At 37.6% G+C, this 16,648-nt stretch overlaps 1 protein-coding gene across 1 annotated transcript in view; it reads right to left on the reverse strand.

The window, feature by feature from the left end:
• Window positions 1-299: 299 nt before the first annotated feature.
• Window positions 300-16,648, reverse strand: part of BRDT (bromodomain testis associated) — a 41,583-nt gene continuing 25,234 nt past the window's right edge. Inside the window, 4 exon segments of the mRNA XM_019626977.1 lie at window positions 300-368; window positions 10,114-10,288; window positions 11,382-11,587; window positions 15,068-15,165. Coding sequence (XP_019482522.1) covers window positions 300-368; window positions 10,114-10,288; window positions 11,382-11,587; window positions 15,068-15,165 — 548 coding nt within the window.

The raw sequence follows: 16,648 nt of genomic DNA on the forward strand, positions 1-16,648 counted from the left end.
CATTGCTAAGACAGGGGCTATATACATAGCAGACAATTATTTATAAAATGTATAACATCTGGGAATTTAATTCAATTTCTAGCAAACCAATATTATAAAATTTCCTGTAAATTATGCCATTTAAAAAATTAACATATACCTGTTAAGAAATGTAAGTGAAAATTGTTTAATCGTTTTAGAGCAGTCAAAATACAGCATAAGATTGGTATCTTGGTATATGGAAGCAATAATTTTGCCACATGCATTTTAATCTTTTATATCATTCATTTTAAGTTGATGGTTAATTTAAAAACTGAGTTTTAATCAAAGTTGTTTTCAAACATTGTCATAATGTCGCTTTGCAGAGTCATATCAATGGTACCGGCCATCTGTGGGAAAGAATAAAAAATTTAAATGTTACTTTAAAAATTTATGCCTTCATTACATCTATATAAACATGAATATGCAACATTTGGAACAGATCATATACAGTATGAATGCAACTTATTTAACATAGTGAGTTTGTATATAATTTTTAAATTTCTGTTCATATACTATCTGATTTTTGTTAAAATATGTGAGAAATAAAAATTAAAACTTACAAGAACACTAAGAACAAGTTTAATCTTTCTCTCCAAATGAGAGAAAACTGTATTGACAGAGTAGATATTAATAAGAAGGTGAACTGAGATTACATTGTTTCATGTATCTCTGTAACCAACATAGCACTAGACACATAAAATCATTTTGTGCATGAACCAATCTTACCTATGTGAGAGAACTATACAATATGTAATATTAAAACTTTGGGCTTTCCTTGATTCTGCCACTTACTAACTGTGTAACCTCAGGCAAATTATTTAACCAAGTTTAGTTTTTATATGCAGATGTTTATGAAGATCAAACCACATTGCCTGTATAACACTTAGCACAATGTTTTTTATTAAATGCTAAAAAGTCATTTAAAATAAGCTAAAGTATATTGTGCTAAGTGAAATAAGTCAAATCAAGAAAGACAAATGTCATATATTGGGTTGTTGGAAAAGTCATGACATTTTTTCTGTGTTTTTTGTGGCAAAAATGCATCATGACTTTTCTGACAACCCAATAATTCCACTTATATGTGGAATCTAAAAAACAAAATATATGAACAAACAAAACAGAAACAAACTCATATAGATGCAGAGAAATTTTGATGGTTGCCAGATGGGAGGGGGATTGGAGGGAATGGGTGAAAAGGGAGAAGGAATTAAGAAGTACAAATTGGGGCCAGCCGAGTGGCTCAGTTGGTTAAGAGCTTGCTCAAGAGTGCAAGCTCTGAGCAACAGCGGTTCGATTCCTGGTCCGAGCTGAGCTGTCGCTGAGCTGCCAACAAGTGGCAGGATGGCTCAGCTAAAAAAAAAAAAAAGAAGTACCCAAAAAAAAAAAAAGTACAAATTGGTAGTTACAATATAGTCATGAGAATATAAAGTATAGCTTTGGGAATATAGTCAATAATATTGTAATAACTATGTATGGTGTCAAGTGGGTACTAGATTTATTGGGGTGATCACTTTTTCAGTTGTATAAATGTCTAATTACTATGTTGTACACCTGAAACTAATGTAATATTGTATGTCAACTATAGTTGAAAAATTAAAAAAATTATTAAAAAATAAGCTAACATAAAGAAAAGGCTAATTAAGACAAAGGAAATAAATGTTTACTATATTCTGAAGCCTTCTCTAAATGCTCTTATGATATAGGTTAGATATTCTCTGGCATCTGAAATGACACCAACTGTGAAAGTTCAAAAAAAATTGTTTTATTGGTGAACTGTAACAGCCCAGAGTGGTAGGTAAAAGCACCAATTTGTTGACTGCCCAGGTGGGAATCAGTTTTCTCACTAATTATCTGGGAAAAGATTTGTAATTATAACTTACCTACTAAGAGAACATTAAAAAGTTATGTGTGACTTTTACAAACTACAAAAATTTCCTTAAATAGAGTTCTGGTTAAGATGGTGGAATAAATTCTGTGCTTGCTTCTTCTCGTGACCACATCAAAATTACAACTAAACTACAGAAAAACCATCATTGAGAATCACCTGAAGTCTATCTGAACAGAAGTCCTATAATTGAGAATATGCTGAAGAAGCCATGTTGACACTGGTAGGAGGGTCAGGGATGCAGAACTGGCTGGTCCCAGTCCCACATAGCAGTTAAAAATTGAGGAGTTATCTCAGCTGTGGAGGTCCCCCATGAGGAGCCATAGGTCACAGCCCGACACCAGGCTCTCCAGCCCAGAACTCCAGGGCCAAAAGAGAAGTCCCCACAACTTTTGGACATGAAAACCAGTGGAGACTGTGGCTGAGTGAGACAGAGGGCAGCTGGAGTGCTCCTCTTCAAGGGCCCAAGCATGGATGTACTTGTTGACAGACTCACTGCTCGCTCTGAGCTCCAGCAGTGGGGAAGCAGTTTGAAAGGTGTCAGGGACATACAGAAAGGAAATGAATTGTCTGGCCTCAGGGAAAGGGCTGGAGGGGCAGCTTTCTCCCAGGCAGAAGTGCTGGCAGGCACCATTGTTCTTTTGTTGAACACGCCCCAGGGTGCAGACTGAGTCTCCATCAACCTGGCTAACATTGTTTGCCTCACTCTGGTGACTCCCTGAGACCTTGGCCCACCCAACTTGGGGGCCTACCCAAATTGCTTCCAGTGGCTTTTCCATGTAAACAGCCTGTCTTGGCTCATACGGTGGACTTTCCTAAAATCTCTCAAAGGTTCACAGACCCCAAACAAGCAGCATCTGGCCTCGGTTCACAGCTTAGCCTCTCCCAGGCACCTCCAGGCTCAGCACAAGTGGTAACCATCAGCAAACCAATTTGTAGCTCATACCAAGTGGCCCTGGGCAGGGCATAGGCAGTGGCTGATCTTGGCCTGCAACAGAGCCCCTACCCCAAGAGGCCTCAGAACCAACACACCTGGTAGCCATCTTCAGACCACACCAGAACACCACCCAATCACCTCCACAAAAAACATACCCAAAGGGCAGACTGGACAGGCACCAGAAAGAACCCTGCTAAAGTGAATCCTGCTCTGTAAGGTGAAGCACTGCACAATAGCACCTGCATTGTAGTCATGGCCAGTCCTCACAACCCTCACAATCAGCCTGATGATCAAGCCCTCTTATTGACGTGCAAACAGCAACCAAGGCTCAACTGCAACAGGAGAGCACACACAACTCACACAAGGGACACATCTGGAGCACCTGGATCAGGTGACCAGGGAGACTGCACCACTGGGCCCCACAGGACACCTACTACATAAGCCCATTCTAGTAAGACCAGGAGACATGGCAGCTCTACCTAATACCTAGAAACAAACAGGGGGATGCAGCCAAAAATGGAGAGACAAAGAAACATGTCCTAAATAAAAGAACATAACAAAGCTCCAGAGAAAGAACTAAACAAAATGGAGAAATCAATCTACCAGATGCAGAATTCAAAACACTGGTTATAAGGATGCTCAATGATCTTACAACTTCAACAAAGACTGGAAACATAAAAATGGAGATAGAAAACATAAAAAAGCATCAGTCAGAAATGAAGACTACGATAATTGAAATAAAGATTACATTAGAGGGAATCAATAATAGATTAGATGAAGCAGAGAATCAAATTACTCTACTCAGCAAAGCTATCATTTGGAATCGAAGGACAGCTAAAGAGCTTCCCAGACAAGAAAAGCTAAAGGAGTTCATCACCACCAAACCAGTATTACAAGAAATGTTAAAGGGACTTCATTAAGAAAAAAAGATAAATAAATATGAATAAAATGGCAATAACTACATATACATCAACAATTACTTTCAATGTAAATGAATTAAATGCTCCAGTCAAAAGGTAGGATAGGTGGGGTGGATGGGTGGCTCGGCTGGTTAGAGCTTGTGCTCTAAGCAACAGGGTTGCTGGTTCGATTCCCACATGGGCCAGTGAGCTGTGTGTGCCCTCTACAACTAGATTGAAGAAAATGACTTGAGCTGAGCTGCTGGATGGCTCAGTTGTTTACAGAGTTTGTGCTCTTAACAACAAGGTTGCCGGTTTGACTCCTACATGGGATGGTGGGCTATGCCCCGTGCAACTAGATTGAAAATGGCAACTGGACTTGGAGCTGAGCTGCGCCCTCCACAACTAAGATTGAAGGACAACAACTTAACTTGGAGCTAATGGGTCCTGGAAAAACACATTGTTCCCCACAAAACACATTTTTCCCCAATAAAGTTTAAAAATAAAAAAAGATAGAATGGGTGAAAGGATAAGAAAACAAGACTCTTACATAAGCTGCCTACAAGAGATTCACTTTAGATCGAATGACACACACAGACTGAAAGTAAAGGGATGGAAAAAGATATTTCATGAAAATAGAAACTAAAAAAAAAGCTGGAGTAGCAATACTTATACCAGCCAAAATAGACTTTAAAACAAAGACTATATATAATAAGAGACAAAGAAGGACCCAGTAATTCCACTTCTGGGTATTTGTCCAAAAAAACCCAAAACACTACTTTGAAGGGACATGTGCATCCATATGTTCATTGCAGCATTATTCACAATGGACAAAACATGGAAGCAACCTAAGTGTCCATCAATAGACAATTGGATAAAGAAGGTGTGTTACACATACAATGGAATATTAACCAGCCATAAAAAAATGAAATCTTACCATTTGTGACAACATGAAAGAACCTAGAGGGTATTATGATAAGAAGTAAGTCAGACAAAGACAAATACTATATGATTTTACTTATATGTGGAACCTAAAAAACCAAATAAATGAACAAGCAAAACAGAAGGAAACTCATAGATACACAGAGCATTTTGATGGTTACTGGATTGGGGGACGGGGTTGGGAGGATGGGTGAAGTGGGAGAGGGGATAAAGAAGTACAAATTGGTAGTTGGAAAATAGTCACTGGATGAAGAGTATACCATGGAGAATATAGTCAGTAGTATTGTAATTATGTATGTTGTCAGATGGGTATTGGATTTATTGGGGTAATTACTTCATAAGTTATATAAATGTCTCATCACTGTGTTGTACACCTGAAACTAATATAATATTGTAAGTCCACTATAATTGAAAAATTAAAAAAATATTTTAAAAAATTTCCTTAAATATGCCTTAGAGAGGAAAAGGATAAATTCTTAAATCTTAACCCAGGCTACTTTCCTAATGCCAGCTCGTAGGATGCTAAATGTCTTGCCCAGATAGTTCCCTAAAAATTCTACTTTAACCCTCCAATAGGAGAGGTTATATTGTCCTACTTGAAATATCATGATACTCCTAAAAGTATCTAAACATACTGCAAAATTCCAAGAACGAGTAATAAAATGTTTTTATTTAAAGATAATTTATTTTAAATTCTCTTGTATCCTGACTAAAATCTGCACTTGTGCAATAATTATTGATGTGTAACTGGATGTTCTCTACACCAATTAACCTTCGATACCACAGTTTACATACTAATGTTCTCTGCAGCTGACACCATAGCCTGAATATTCCTTTCTCAGTGGTCCTAATATACACTTCAGCCATTCAAATTTAAGATAAAAAAACTTGGTCAAAGGAACTGGCATGAAGTGAACTCTTGAGAGCTCTTCTGGGTTTTTGCAACTTTTCAGAGTATAGATCTGTCAAGTAGTAAGTAGCAACATAAAAGAGTTCAGGTTGTCAATAATGGTAGTTATCAAGCTGCTAGATATGGCGTTATTAGTCAAGTTTCAGTGAGTTCTGGGTCTATTGAAGTTCGAGAAAAGTGCTTGGGGTATGAGAAATTATATCAGGTGACCTAGGGTTGTTAGGTGGCAAGTATGTTGCTGAGAAATCACGTGTGACTGAAATCAGGCCCTTTTGAGTACCAACAGGGAAAATTCTAGATCATCAAAGAAGAACTTAAGTAAAATTTATTAGCCACATTTCAAGTGCTCAATGGCCATATGTGACAAGTCGCTATTTTTATTTGATTGCATAAAGAATATTTCTATCATTGTAGAAAGTTCTATAAAACCACACTGCTTTAAAGTAAGCTCCACCATATGTTACAACACTGCTAAATTTGTTTCTACCTTAGTATTATAAAAAAAAAGCTGACAAACTTTTTCCTAAGAAATTCATTTGTATTATAATCAATTCGACAGCCAAAGCCAATGGCTTTTTTCTTCTCAAACTAATGCTCCTGTATGTCCTAGTAATTAATATGTCTTTCTCAAGATTATAAAAACATCCAGCACCCAACAAGGTAAAAGTCACAACACCTGGCATCAATGATGACCAGGAAGCAAGAAACCAGAAAAACATCCACAAAGAGGAGACTAATCAATCAACTGAAACTAACTTGGGACTGACACAGATGTCAGAATTAGCAGAGAAGCCCATCAAAAACAGTTTTCATGACTGTATTCCATTCGTTCAAATGTTTAATAGAGATACAAAAATATAAAAAAAGGTCCAAATCAAGTTTCTGGAGATGACAACTATAACTTCTGAGATGAAAATTACACTGGATGGAATCTACAGCAGATTGAACATTGAAGAAAAGATTAATGAATTTATCCAAAATGAAAAGCAATGGGAAAAAAGAACTCAAAAATTAAAAGAGTACCACTGAGCTGTGGGACAACTTCAAGTGGCCTAATACATGAGTAGCTGGAGTCACTGAAAGGAGAAAAAGAGGGTACAAAAAAAATAAGACATAATCCCCCAAACTTTTCCAGGCTTACATCTCTAATATGATCAACACAGGACAAGAAATATGAAGAAAGCAATTGCTAAAAACAGTGATAAATAAAACTATTAAACGTGTCCAGAGAAAAGGCATGTTTTATACAGAGAAACAAAGATATCAAATTTCTCATTGGAAACCAAGCAAGCAACACAGTGAAAGAACATCTTTAAAGTACTGGAAAAAACCCTAACGATCCAGAATCCTATGTCCAGCAAAAAAACATTTTTAAAAATGAAGGCAAGTTGAAAACATGTCCACACAAAAACCTGCCCACTAAATGTCAAAGCAGTTTTATTATAATTGCTATAAGCAATCAAGATGTCTGGTAAGGGGCAGCTGGTTAGCTCAGTTGGTTAGAGCACAGTGCTCATAACACCAAGGTTGCCGGTTCTATTCCCACATGGGCCACTGAGATGCACCCTCTACAACTAGATTGAAACAACTACTTGACTTGGAGCTGATGGTTCCTGGATAAACACACTGTTCCCCAATAAAAAAATAAAAAATAAAGATGTCTGGGGCCTGCCGAGTGGCTCAGTTGGTTAAGAGTTAGCTTAAGAGCGCGAGCTCTGAGCAAGAGTTGCTGGTTCAATTCCCACAAGGGCCAGTGAGCTGCACCCGAGCTGAGCTGCTGCTGAGCTGCCAACAGGTGGCAGGATGGCTCAGTGGATAGAACATGTGCTCTTAGCAACAAGGTTTCTTGTTTGACTCTTGCATGGGATGGTGTGCTACGCCTACCTGCAACTAAGATTGAACACGGCACCTTGAGCTGAGTAGCCCCGAACTGCAGATAGGCGGCCAGATGGCAACTAAACTTGGAGCTGAGCTAGCTGTGCCCTCCACAACTAAGACTGAAGAACAACAACTTGGCTGTTTCCCTTCCCCAATTCCCCAACACTGTTCCCCTTCTGCAATTTCCCAATAAAATCTTTAAAAAATAATAATAAATAAAATAAAGATGTCTGTTAATAGGTAAATGAATAAACTGTGGTACATCCATGCAATGGACATTCATCACTAAAAGGAAATGAACTGTCAAGCTGCAAAAAGACACAGAGGAACTTTAAATGCAAATTACTAAGTGAAAAAAGCCAACCTGCAAAGACTAAGTGTTGTATGATTTCAACTATCTGACATTCTAGAAAAGGCATAAATGGAGATAAAAAAAGATCTGCGGTTGTTGGCAGGAGTAGGAGGGAGGGAGGCAGGAATAGGGGGAGCCCAGGGGACTTTTAGGAAAGGGAAATTATTCTGATGGTAGTATAATGGTTGGTGTTTGCCACCACTATGTCATTATACATTTGTCAAAATCCGTAAAAAAATGTTAACACAGAGAATGAACCCTAGTGGAAACTATGGACTTTGTTTCATAAACTAAAGTTGACATAATTTATCAATGTTGGCTCATGGATTTTGTTAACTAATGTGGGATGTTGATGGCAGGGGAGGTTGTATGTTGATGAGGGAAGGAGAGTAATAAGTGGGAACTCTTTGTACTTTTGGTTTAGTTTTGCTATGAATATAAAATGCTTTAAAAAATAAAATCTATTAATAATAAAAAAAAGGCCAAATAAAGATATTCTCAGATATACAAAAGCTGAAAGTATCCACCACCAGCTGACTCACACTACAAGAAATGTTAAAAGGAAGTCCTTTGGGGAAATTATACCATTTGGAAATCTGGATCCAAACAAATGAACGAAAAGCACTGGAAATGGTAACCACATAGGTAAATTTCTTATTAAAGTTTTTAGAGGTAATTTGACTGCTTAAACAATAGCATAAAGGCTGGGAAGAAATGGAGGTACATTATTGAAAGCTATTATACTGAACATGAAGTGGTATAACAACTCAAAGGAAGACTGTGATGAGCTAAAATATACACTAAAGCAACCACTACAATAACAAAGTTACTGATAATAAACCAATGAAGGAAATAAAATGGAATCATAAAAAAATACTTAATCTAAAAGAATACAAAAAATAAGAAAAAAGATAACAACAGATGAGACAAACAAAAGAAATAGCAAGATGATGGATTCAAATGCAACCATTTTCATAATATTTAATTTAATCATCTAAATAGTCTTATAAAAGGCAGAGATTGGATTTCTTTTTTTTTTTTAAAGCAGGACCTCACTACACATTGCCTGCAAGAAGCTCACTTTTCAAACACAGGTTTAAAAGTAAAAGGATGGAAATAATTTTTACACCATGCCAACATGGTAATAAAAAATAGGTGAAGTGGTTATATTTCTGGGTAAACATTACCAGGAATAAAGAAGATAATTTTTTAATGAAAAGGGGTCAATTAACCAAGAGGACATGACAATCCAAATGTTTAGGCACCTAATAATAGAGCTTCAAAATACATGAAATAAAACTGATAGAATTACAATGACAAAAAGACATCTACAATTATATAATCATAGATACTAATGCCCCTCTCTCAATATTTGATAGAACAAGTAGGCAGAAATCCAGAAAGAACATAGTAAACTTGAACAACACTATCAACCAACTTGGCCTGTTCAATACTCGACCCATTCTTCTCAAGTGCACTCAGAGTATTTACTATAGTCTGGGCCATAAGACAAATCTCAGTGAATTTAAAAGAATTCAAGACAAACATTGTATGTTGTCTGACCACAATGGAATTCAATTAGAAATCACTCACTAGCCAGAAAATTCCCCAATTTTTGGTAATTATTGAGTTAATTAAATACACTTCTAAATCCATGGGTAAGAGAAGGAGTCAATTCCAGTTTTTAAACGATCATTTTCTGTATATTAGGACTCCTAAACATAAATCAATTTATTTTTTTATTTCCAATCTTATTAAAATGTAATTGACATAATGCATGTGAACGTCTTCATCGAATGTTCAACTAAAGAAATACTGACCTGGGACAGATGGCAGATCTTTTAACCACAATTCATACATGGTTTATAAATTTTTCAAGAGTAATAACAGTAAGTGATAAATCACTTTACCTACGTGCCAGGCATTTTCCTCTGTGCGTAATACATCTGAATTCATTTCATCTTCACAATAGGCATTATTATTCCCCCTTTTTAAAGAAATTCAAGCACAGAGAGGTTTAAGTCTAGTAAATGGCAGAACCAGGATTCGAACCCACATAGTCTAGCAGCTCCAGAATGTCTTTTGTCTATGCTTGTGTCTTTTGACTTTGTATCTTTTGACTGTGAAAATTTTATTTTAGGCTCTGATTTTAGGACTTGATCTTCACTAAAAAGGTAATTCCACTGTCACTGAAAAACTACCTCAAATACATCTTTGAACGTGTGAAAGACAATGCTCTGTTAAATCCTTTCATTGTCAGATTTAGTCAACTAAATCAAGTTCACTTACTGCTTCTCTCCTCCTCCGCTCTTGTTCTTTCTCCCTTGCTAAATTACGGTCTTTGAGAAGCCAGAGGTTACGTTTATCCTGAGCTTCCAATGATTGTTGATGTACTTTCTGCTCTTCTCCAAGGCACTTGTTTTGCATCTTATTTGGAAAAGATTCTAGAGTGAAGCCAGGGTCTCTGAAAGAAACAGTACAGTTCAACGTAGGTTTCAAGTTCCTTAAAAGTTATTACAAAGATATGTTATTAAATGACAAATATAAAACAATGTTCTAGGTACCCCTTTCATCTGTTATGATATCAATTTTTTTTTAAGTTGCAGTAAAGGACAGTTTATTAGAAGAAAAAAATACATTTCAAAGAAACAGAAGTGGCCCGAACAGTAGAGAATGGCTCAGGGCCATTATTAGAAAAGAAAGTACACGCCAAAGAGTTTGGAGAGGGCCGAGCTAAGGAAGCTCAAAAGGCTATGATATCGTTTTTAAACTTTGTATTTGAAGTCAAATTTTACATAGGGCAATCTATATAAACAAAGAGAAGGTTTTGCTAAGCTGTGACCAAGGTATATCATTATCTTCTTATACATACAATAGAAACAATATTAAAACATTTCTGGAAAATTATATGTTTATAACTTAGTAATATTAGTATCTTTAATAGCTTAATCAATAACTTATTTCTAGGGCCGGTCAAGTGGTTCAGTTGGTTAAGAGCTTGCTCGAGTGTGAGCTCTGAGCAACAGGGTCGCCAGTTCAATTCTCTCATGGGCCAGTGAGCTGTGCCTGAGCTGAGCTGCCACTGAAGCTGCCAACAGGTGGCAGGAAAACTCAGCTGGTGAGAGCATGTGCTCCTCTAACAACAAGGCTGCCTATTCGAGGTGTTGGACTATGCCCGCTCGCAACTAAAGACTGAACTTGGCACCTTGAGCTGAGCAGCGCAACTGGTCTTGGAGCTGAGCTTGCTGCGCCCTCCACAACTAAGATTGAAGGACAACAACTTGGCTGTTCCCCAATTCCCCAACACCATTCCCTCCCCCCAATTCCCCAATAAAATATTTAAAAAATAATAATAATAAATAACTTATTTCTACCCTCTCCAAAGCAGACTACTACTTATCAATAAAAATATCAATAAAAATTCTTTTTGCAGTTATACTTTGCTGTGCTCTACTAAATAGCTGAATCATACTTATTTGACAAAACAGAAATTTAATGTATTTTTAATACATGTCTAGATCTCTCCCAAGGTCTCCTTAACCCAGTAAATTACAGACCTCTGACTTTCTTGAAATACTTTTGGTTCCTTTGTATTTTGTTCCAGATGTTTCTGTATTTGTTCTTGTGTTCGAGCTTTTACTTCTTTTTCTATTGCTGCTTTTCTAAATTGGTTGAAAAGCTCATCTGAGGATTTCAGTACACTTGAAGTTTTGACGGGTTTGCCTAAACTTTTCCAAGAGTCTGCATTCTTGATCTTTATATCCTAAAACACATATTTGATTCAGTCTATGTCTACAGATGTCAACCAAATTTTGTAAGGAAAACAATATTTTTTGATACAGTAATAGATCAAATTAAAACTCCAAAGGCTTCATGTGATTTTACTAAGCTTTAAAAAGTTAGTTCACTCAAGTCAGAAAAAATATGAAAATATAAAAAACAGGTAAGCTAAATTCAATTATTCATCTAAGACCAAATTAAAATAACATGCTTGACAATTATTTCAATTCAATGTAAAACATGTATTCAGGGTATGACAATCTGCAAGCAATATAAAAATAAATAAACCTGTCGCTATAATGAAAATATATATAATCCTCTAGGGAAATAAAAAAGCAAACATACAAATGATTAAAAAGAGGCAAAGTAAGATGACACCATAAGAATGACACAGTAATTTTTTGAGCATTTGCTGACATAACTATTTTTCTGTTCTTTGTTATCAAGAATAAATTAACTGGGGCCAGCTGAGTGGCTCAGTTGGTTAAGAGTGTGAGCTCTGAGCAACAGGGTCGCTGGTTCGATTCTCACATATGCCAGTGAGCTGCGCCTGAGCTGAGCTGCTGCTGAGCTGCCAACAGGTAGCAGGATGGCTCAGCTGGTGAGAGCATGTGCTCCTAACAACAAGGTTGCTGGTTCGACTCCTACATGGGATGGTGGCTACACCCATCCACATCTAAGATTGAACACAGCACCTTGAGCTGAGTGGGTGCGAGCTGCCGAAGGGCGGCCGGATGGCGACTGGACTTGGGAGCTGAGCTAGCTGCGCTCTCCACAACTAAGTCTGAAGAACAACTTGGATTTTCCCCTTCCCCAATTCCCCAACACTGTTCCCCAATAAAAAAAAAATCTTAAAGAAAAAAAAAAGAGTAAATTAATTGATTGTGACCACTGTTCATAAACGAGATATGCCATGGTCTAGCTCAGTGCTGCCCAATAGTTTAAAATCTTCCAGTTCCACATTAAAAAGTTTTTTGTAAAGTAAAATCTTAATGATATATTTTATTTAATGGAACATACCCAAAGCTTTATTATTGATATGCAATCAATATGAAAGCCTGAAGATGATGTTTACTTACATTATATTGTCAATAAAAGTTGTTTTTGTTCCTACTCTTGAAGAGCCTAAATACCAATTCCAGAGTTCATTTGACTACTCAAGTCAGTTAAAGAATCTCACCTTCAGATAAGAGATTTGAAACAGAACAGGTAATACCTGGTAGTATGTTTAATTGGAAAAAAAAGGAGGATGAAACCCTGGTCTCTGGCTTTGTGACTGAAATTTGTTTAACTGGAATGAAATTTTGGCAAACCCTAAAACAGAAAAGTTCTTAAGTGGGTTTGGAGTACAGGGCAGTTTTTCAGGTACCAGAGAACAAGAAGACTTTTGACAGGCAGAGATGAGGATGGAAAACATTCCTCATTGAAGAAAGAACATAATTAAATGTATTACTAGAAGTAGCTGGGAAGAAATGAGTAGTTCAGTTTCAATGAATTACAAGGCATATAGCTAAGACTGAAACGCTAGACTGGGGTGATAATATAACAGTGTTTAGTCTTCATTCTGGAGAAAAGTTAGAACCCACTGAAGATTTCATACAGATGAGTAATATGATCAGAGTAATATATGAAGAGGAATAATGTGAAAATGCTAAAAGTGGTATGGATTAGAACAAGGAGGGTTTCAAGTTAATCGGAACAGGTATGAATGTTAAAGAGAGCTCAGATTGAAGACAATCAGGCCTGCTTTATGAGGTGGAAGTGGAAAGGAGACATCTTGAAAGTAAAACCCAAAGAATCTAGCAGCTCCTTGGCTGTAGGGGACTGAGAGTTATAAAAAATGATGAAAAGTTACAAGAGGTGAGGTCTGGAGTTGTATATTTGAGTCTATAACTGAAATCATCATAGTGAATGTTCAGTCAGAGAGAAGTAGTAAAGACCCTGGTTTCTCTCTCACCCTCTGAAGTTTTGGGGAGGGAGTAAGCAATTTTAGAGATCATTGGTTCCTCTGATAGGGCAAATTACAAGGATAGAAGAGCAGCTAGAAGATAAGTAAAACTAAGGCATCGGTTCTCAACTGGGTGTGATCCCCCTCTGTCCAGAAAAGATCTGACAATGTCAATAGCCATTTTTGGTTGTCATATGGGGGTGGGGGAAAGGGTATTACTAGCATCTAATGGGTAGAGGTTAAGGTTTCTGTTAAGCATCTTACAATGCACAGGCCTACCCCCAACAAAGACTTATCCAGCCCAAAATGTCAACAATGCTATAGCTGCTACCCTGGTTTAAGATGTAAACAAGCAGTGAGAAAATAAGACAAAAGGAATAATCGCTAGAGACTACAGAGATGGCAGGAGAGCTCCACAATAAATCTGTTGAATGAAACAAAAACTGAGGACAGAGATAGATGAGTTGGTCTCAGCAAAAAGGGATGTCTTTGGGCTGGCCAAGTGGCATGTTGGTGAAGAGTTGGCTTGGGACGACAGCTCTGAGCAGCAGGGCCCCGGTTCGGATCCCACATGGGCCAGTGATGCTACGCCCTCTACAGCTAAGATGATGAACAACAGCTCAACCTAGAGCTAGGCTGCCGTGAGTCACCGGCGACGGCATAGGCTGCAGTGGAGCTTTAGTGGGCTCCCGTAAGCTACCGTGAGAGGCCGGCAGCCAGCGTGAGCTGCCAAGTGCTGCCATGAGCGGCCGTCCAGTGACCGGCGACCGATCTGCCTTACCCAGGAAGAGCGCAATGATAATACCAACATGGGCCAGTGAAGCGACGTCCTCCACAACTAGACTGAAGAACAAAAGGACAGCAACTTGTCTGTTGCCCTCCCCCAATTCCCCAATAAAATCTTTAAAAAAAAAAAAAAAGGATGCCTTTTCTTGAGGCAGAAGTAAATAAGAAAAGAACAGCAAAGCTAGGACTTCTAAGTAAAAAGATAAGCAGTTGAGAGTTTGATGAAATGTTTTGTTTTAATCTCAGCTATTATTTGGACAAGAAGCTTGAACTGTCTCAGCCAATTTATTCATAAAGACTAATTCTCAAAGATCTCTTCTGGTACCAAAATTCTGGACCCTGTCTTTTCAAAAAGTGAGTGTACTGTGATAGTGAGGGAGCAAGGGCAGGAAATAATGTCAAGAATGGAAACAGTTTGTTGTGAAGAGAACAAGCCACACACTCCCATTCCTCCTTCAGCTTTCATTTCAACATTTTAGTTCCTACTACGTGCTAAGCATTGGGAACAGCTGGCAAATACCAGCATTATAGAATTTACAGTTAAATACAATCATGGGAACTGATGGTAGAGGAAGAGGGAAGGGTGTCACTTTAAAAAAAAATAGGCAAAAATTAGGCTTTGAGATCCAAAATCTCATTCAAGTTAGGGCTTACAATACCTCTCATGCATGCCACTTCCATATTTTAAATCCCTTCAAGATTTGTGAAAAAAAAAATAATTACTCTTACCTTCTGCACAGGAACTTGACATTCAGAATCTAACACCACTGTATTATCACGAGGCTGAGGCATCACAGTTAGGTCATTTAAGCGTTGTTCAGAATCACCTAAAGGCACACATTTTTAGAACAGTATAATCAAGATGTTTCATCTTGCTTGTCCAGAATGACTTTCTCCCCCCTCTAGGTCAGAAACTGTGAAAACAAAATGACTAACTTTTTGATGCTTCTTAACTTTCAGTTAGGAACCATTATACTGTAAAATAAATACTTTTCACTTGAAATTTACCTCCTCTATTTCTTTTTCTTTTCTTTATTTGTCCCCCACCCCCACACCACCCTGCTTTTTTTTGGTCAGCCACATTGTGTGAGGCTCACCCACCAAAATCTATTTTATTTGTGCCCATGGTACAGCAGTCCTCCAGTGTGCAGACTGGCCTCAGCCCCAGAGATGGAGTCATGTAGGAAAGAGAAGTCAAGTCCTAAGCCAACGTAGGACTTCCGGGGAAAATGTAATCTGGTGGCCAAATTGAAAACAAAAAAAATACAAAGAATGAAAGAAGACACCAGACATCTATAACAGCTGCTGAGGGGACAGGAGTAAGAAATGCAAAGGTTGGTTCGGCTCTGAGGTGAAGAGAATGAACAATGCAATCCTGTTCATTGTTAAGTTTTCATACAAATATTTCATTTATTATGGGTGAAGATAACTACAGAAAGAGAGCTTGAGCCTTGGTTAAACCATGCCTAAATGACTGACCTACCCTGGGACTACTAGTTATGTATGCTAACGAAATTCCTTATTGTCTAAGCCAATTTGATCTGAGTTTTCTGTCATTTCTGATCAAGAGTACCCTGATACATAAAACTTAATTTGGTCATTTCTGGTTCATTTTTCTCTAGTTCTTGTCTATAGGTCCTAACTAGTGGCAAAAGGGCAGAGGAGTTTAATGAAAACTGAATTGCTATCTTTGTTAATTGACTCAAGCTCACAAAATTCTGGCCACTTATATACTGTAGGAACTTGTATTTAATCTTCTCCCACCATCAATCCTTTGACTGATTCTTTGGATAAATCACAGTAGTTGAAGTTGAGGCTTAAAGAGAGGAACATTAAGGACTAGGCGTGGGCATGGGGGCGGGGTGTGTGTGTGTGTGTGTGTGTGTGTGTGTGTGTGTGTGTGAAACAGAACACTGCCAAAGGATGTGTGAATAAAGAACAAAGTTTAAATGTATATGGCCCAATGTATCTGTTTCTTCAGTTCAAAAAGGAATGGAAAAATAGGGAGGAAAGCTATTTAAGTACAGAACTACATTCCTTCTCTGTTTGGGGCCAAGTATTATTTAAGAAGTAGAAAGTTTATATGTCAAGAGAAATAAATTCTAAATGGCTCTCAGCTTGCTGACTAAGTTGGTTGGTGCAGGCAAGTGCTATTATCAAGAATTAAAGAGGAAAGATTTAAACGTTGGGATTAAAAGGGGGAAATTCAGTTTTGACATGCTGTGTTTGACATGCCTATGTGACGTTTAAAAATAGATGTTTAGTAGAGTTGTATAAATATGCCTGGGGCCTGGATGCTTGAGTTGTAAA

The sequence above is a fragment of the Hipposideros armiger genome, unplaced genomic scaffold, assembly GCF_001890085.2.
Source record: "Hipposideros armiger isolate ML-2016 unplaced genomic scaffold, ASM189008v1 scaffold_696, whole genome shotgun sequence".
In the NCBI taxonomy this organism is placed as follows: domain Eukaryota; kingdom Metazoa; phylum Chordata; class Mammalia; order Chiroptera; family Hipposideridae; genus Hipposideros; species Hipposideros armiger.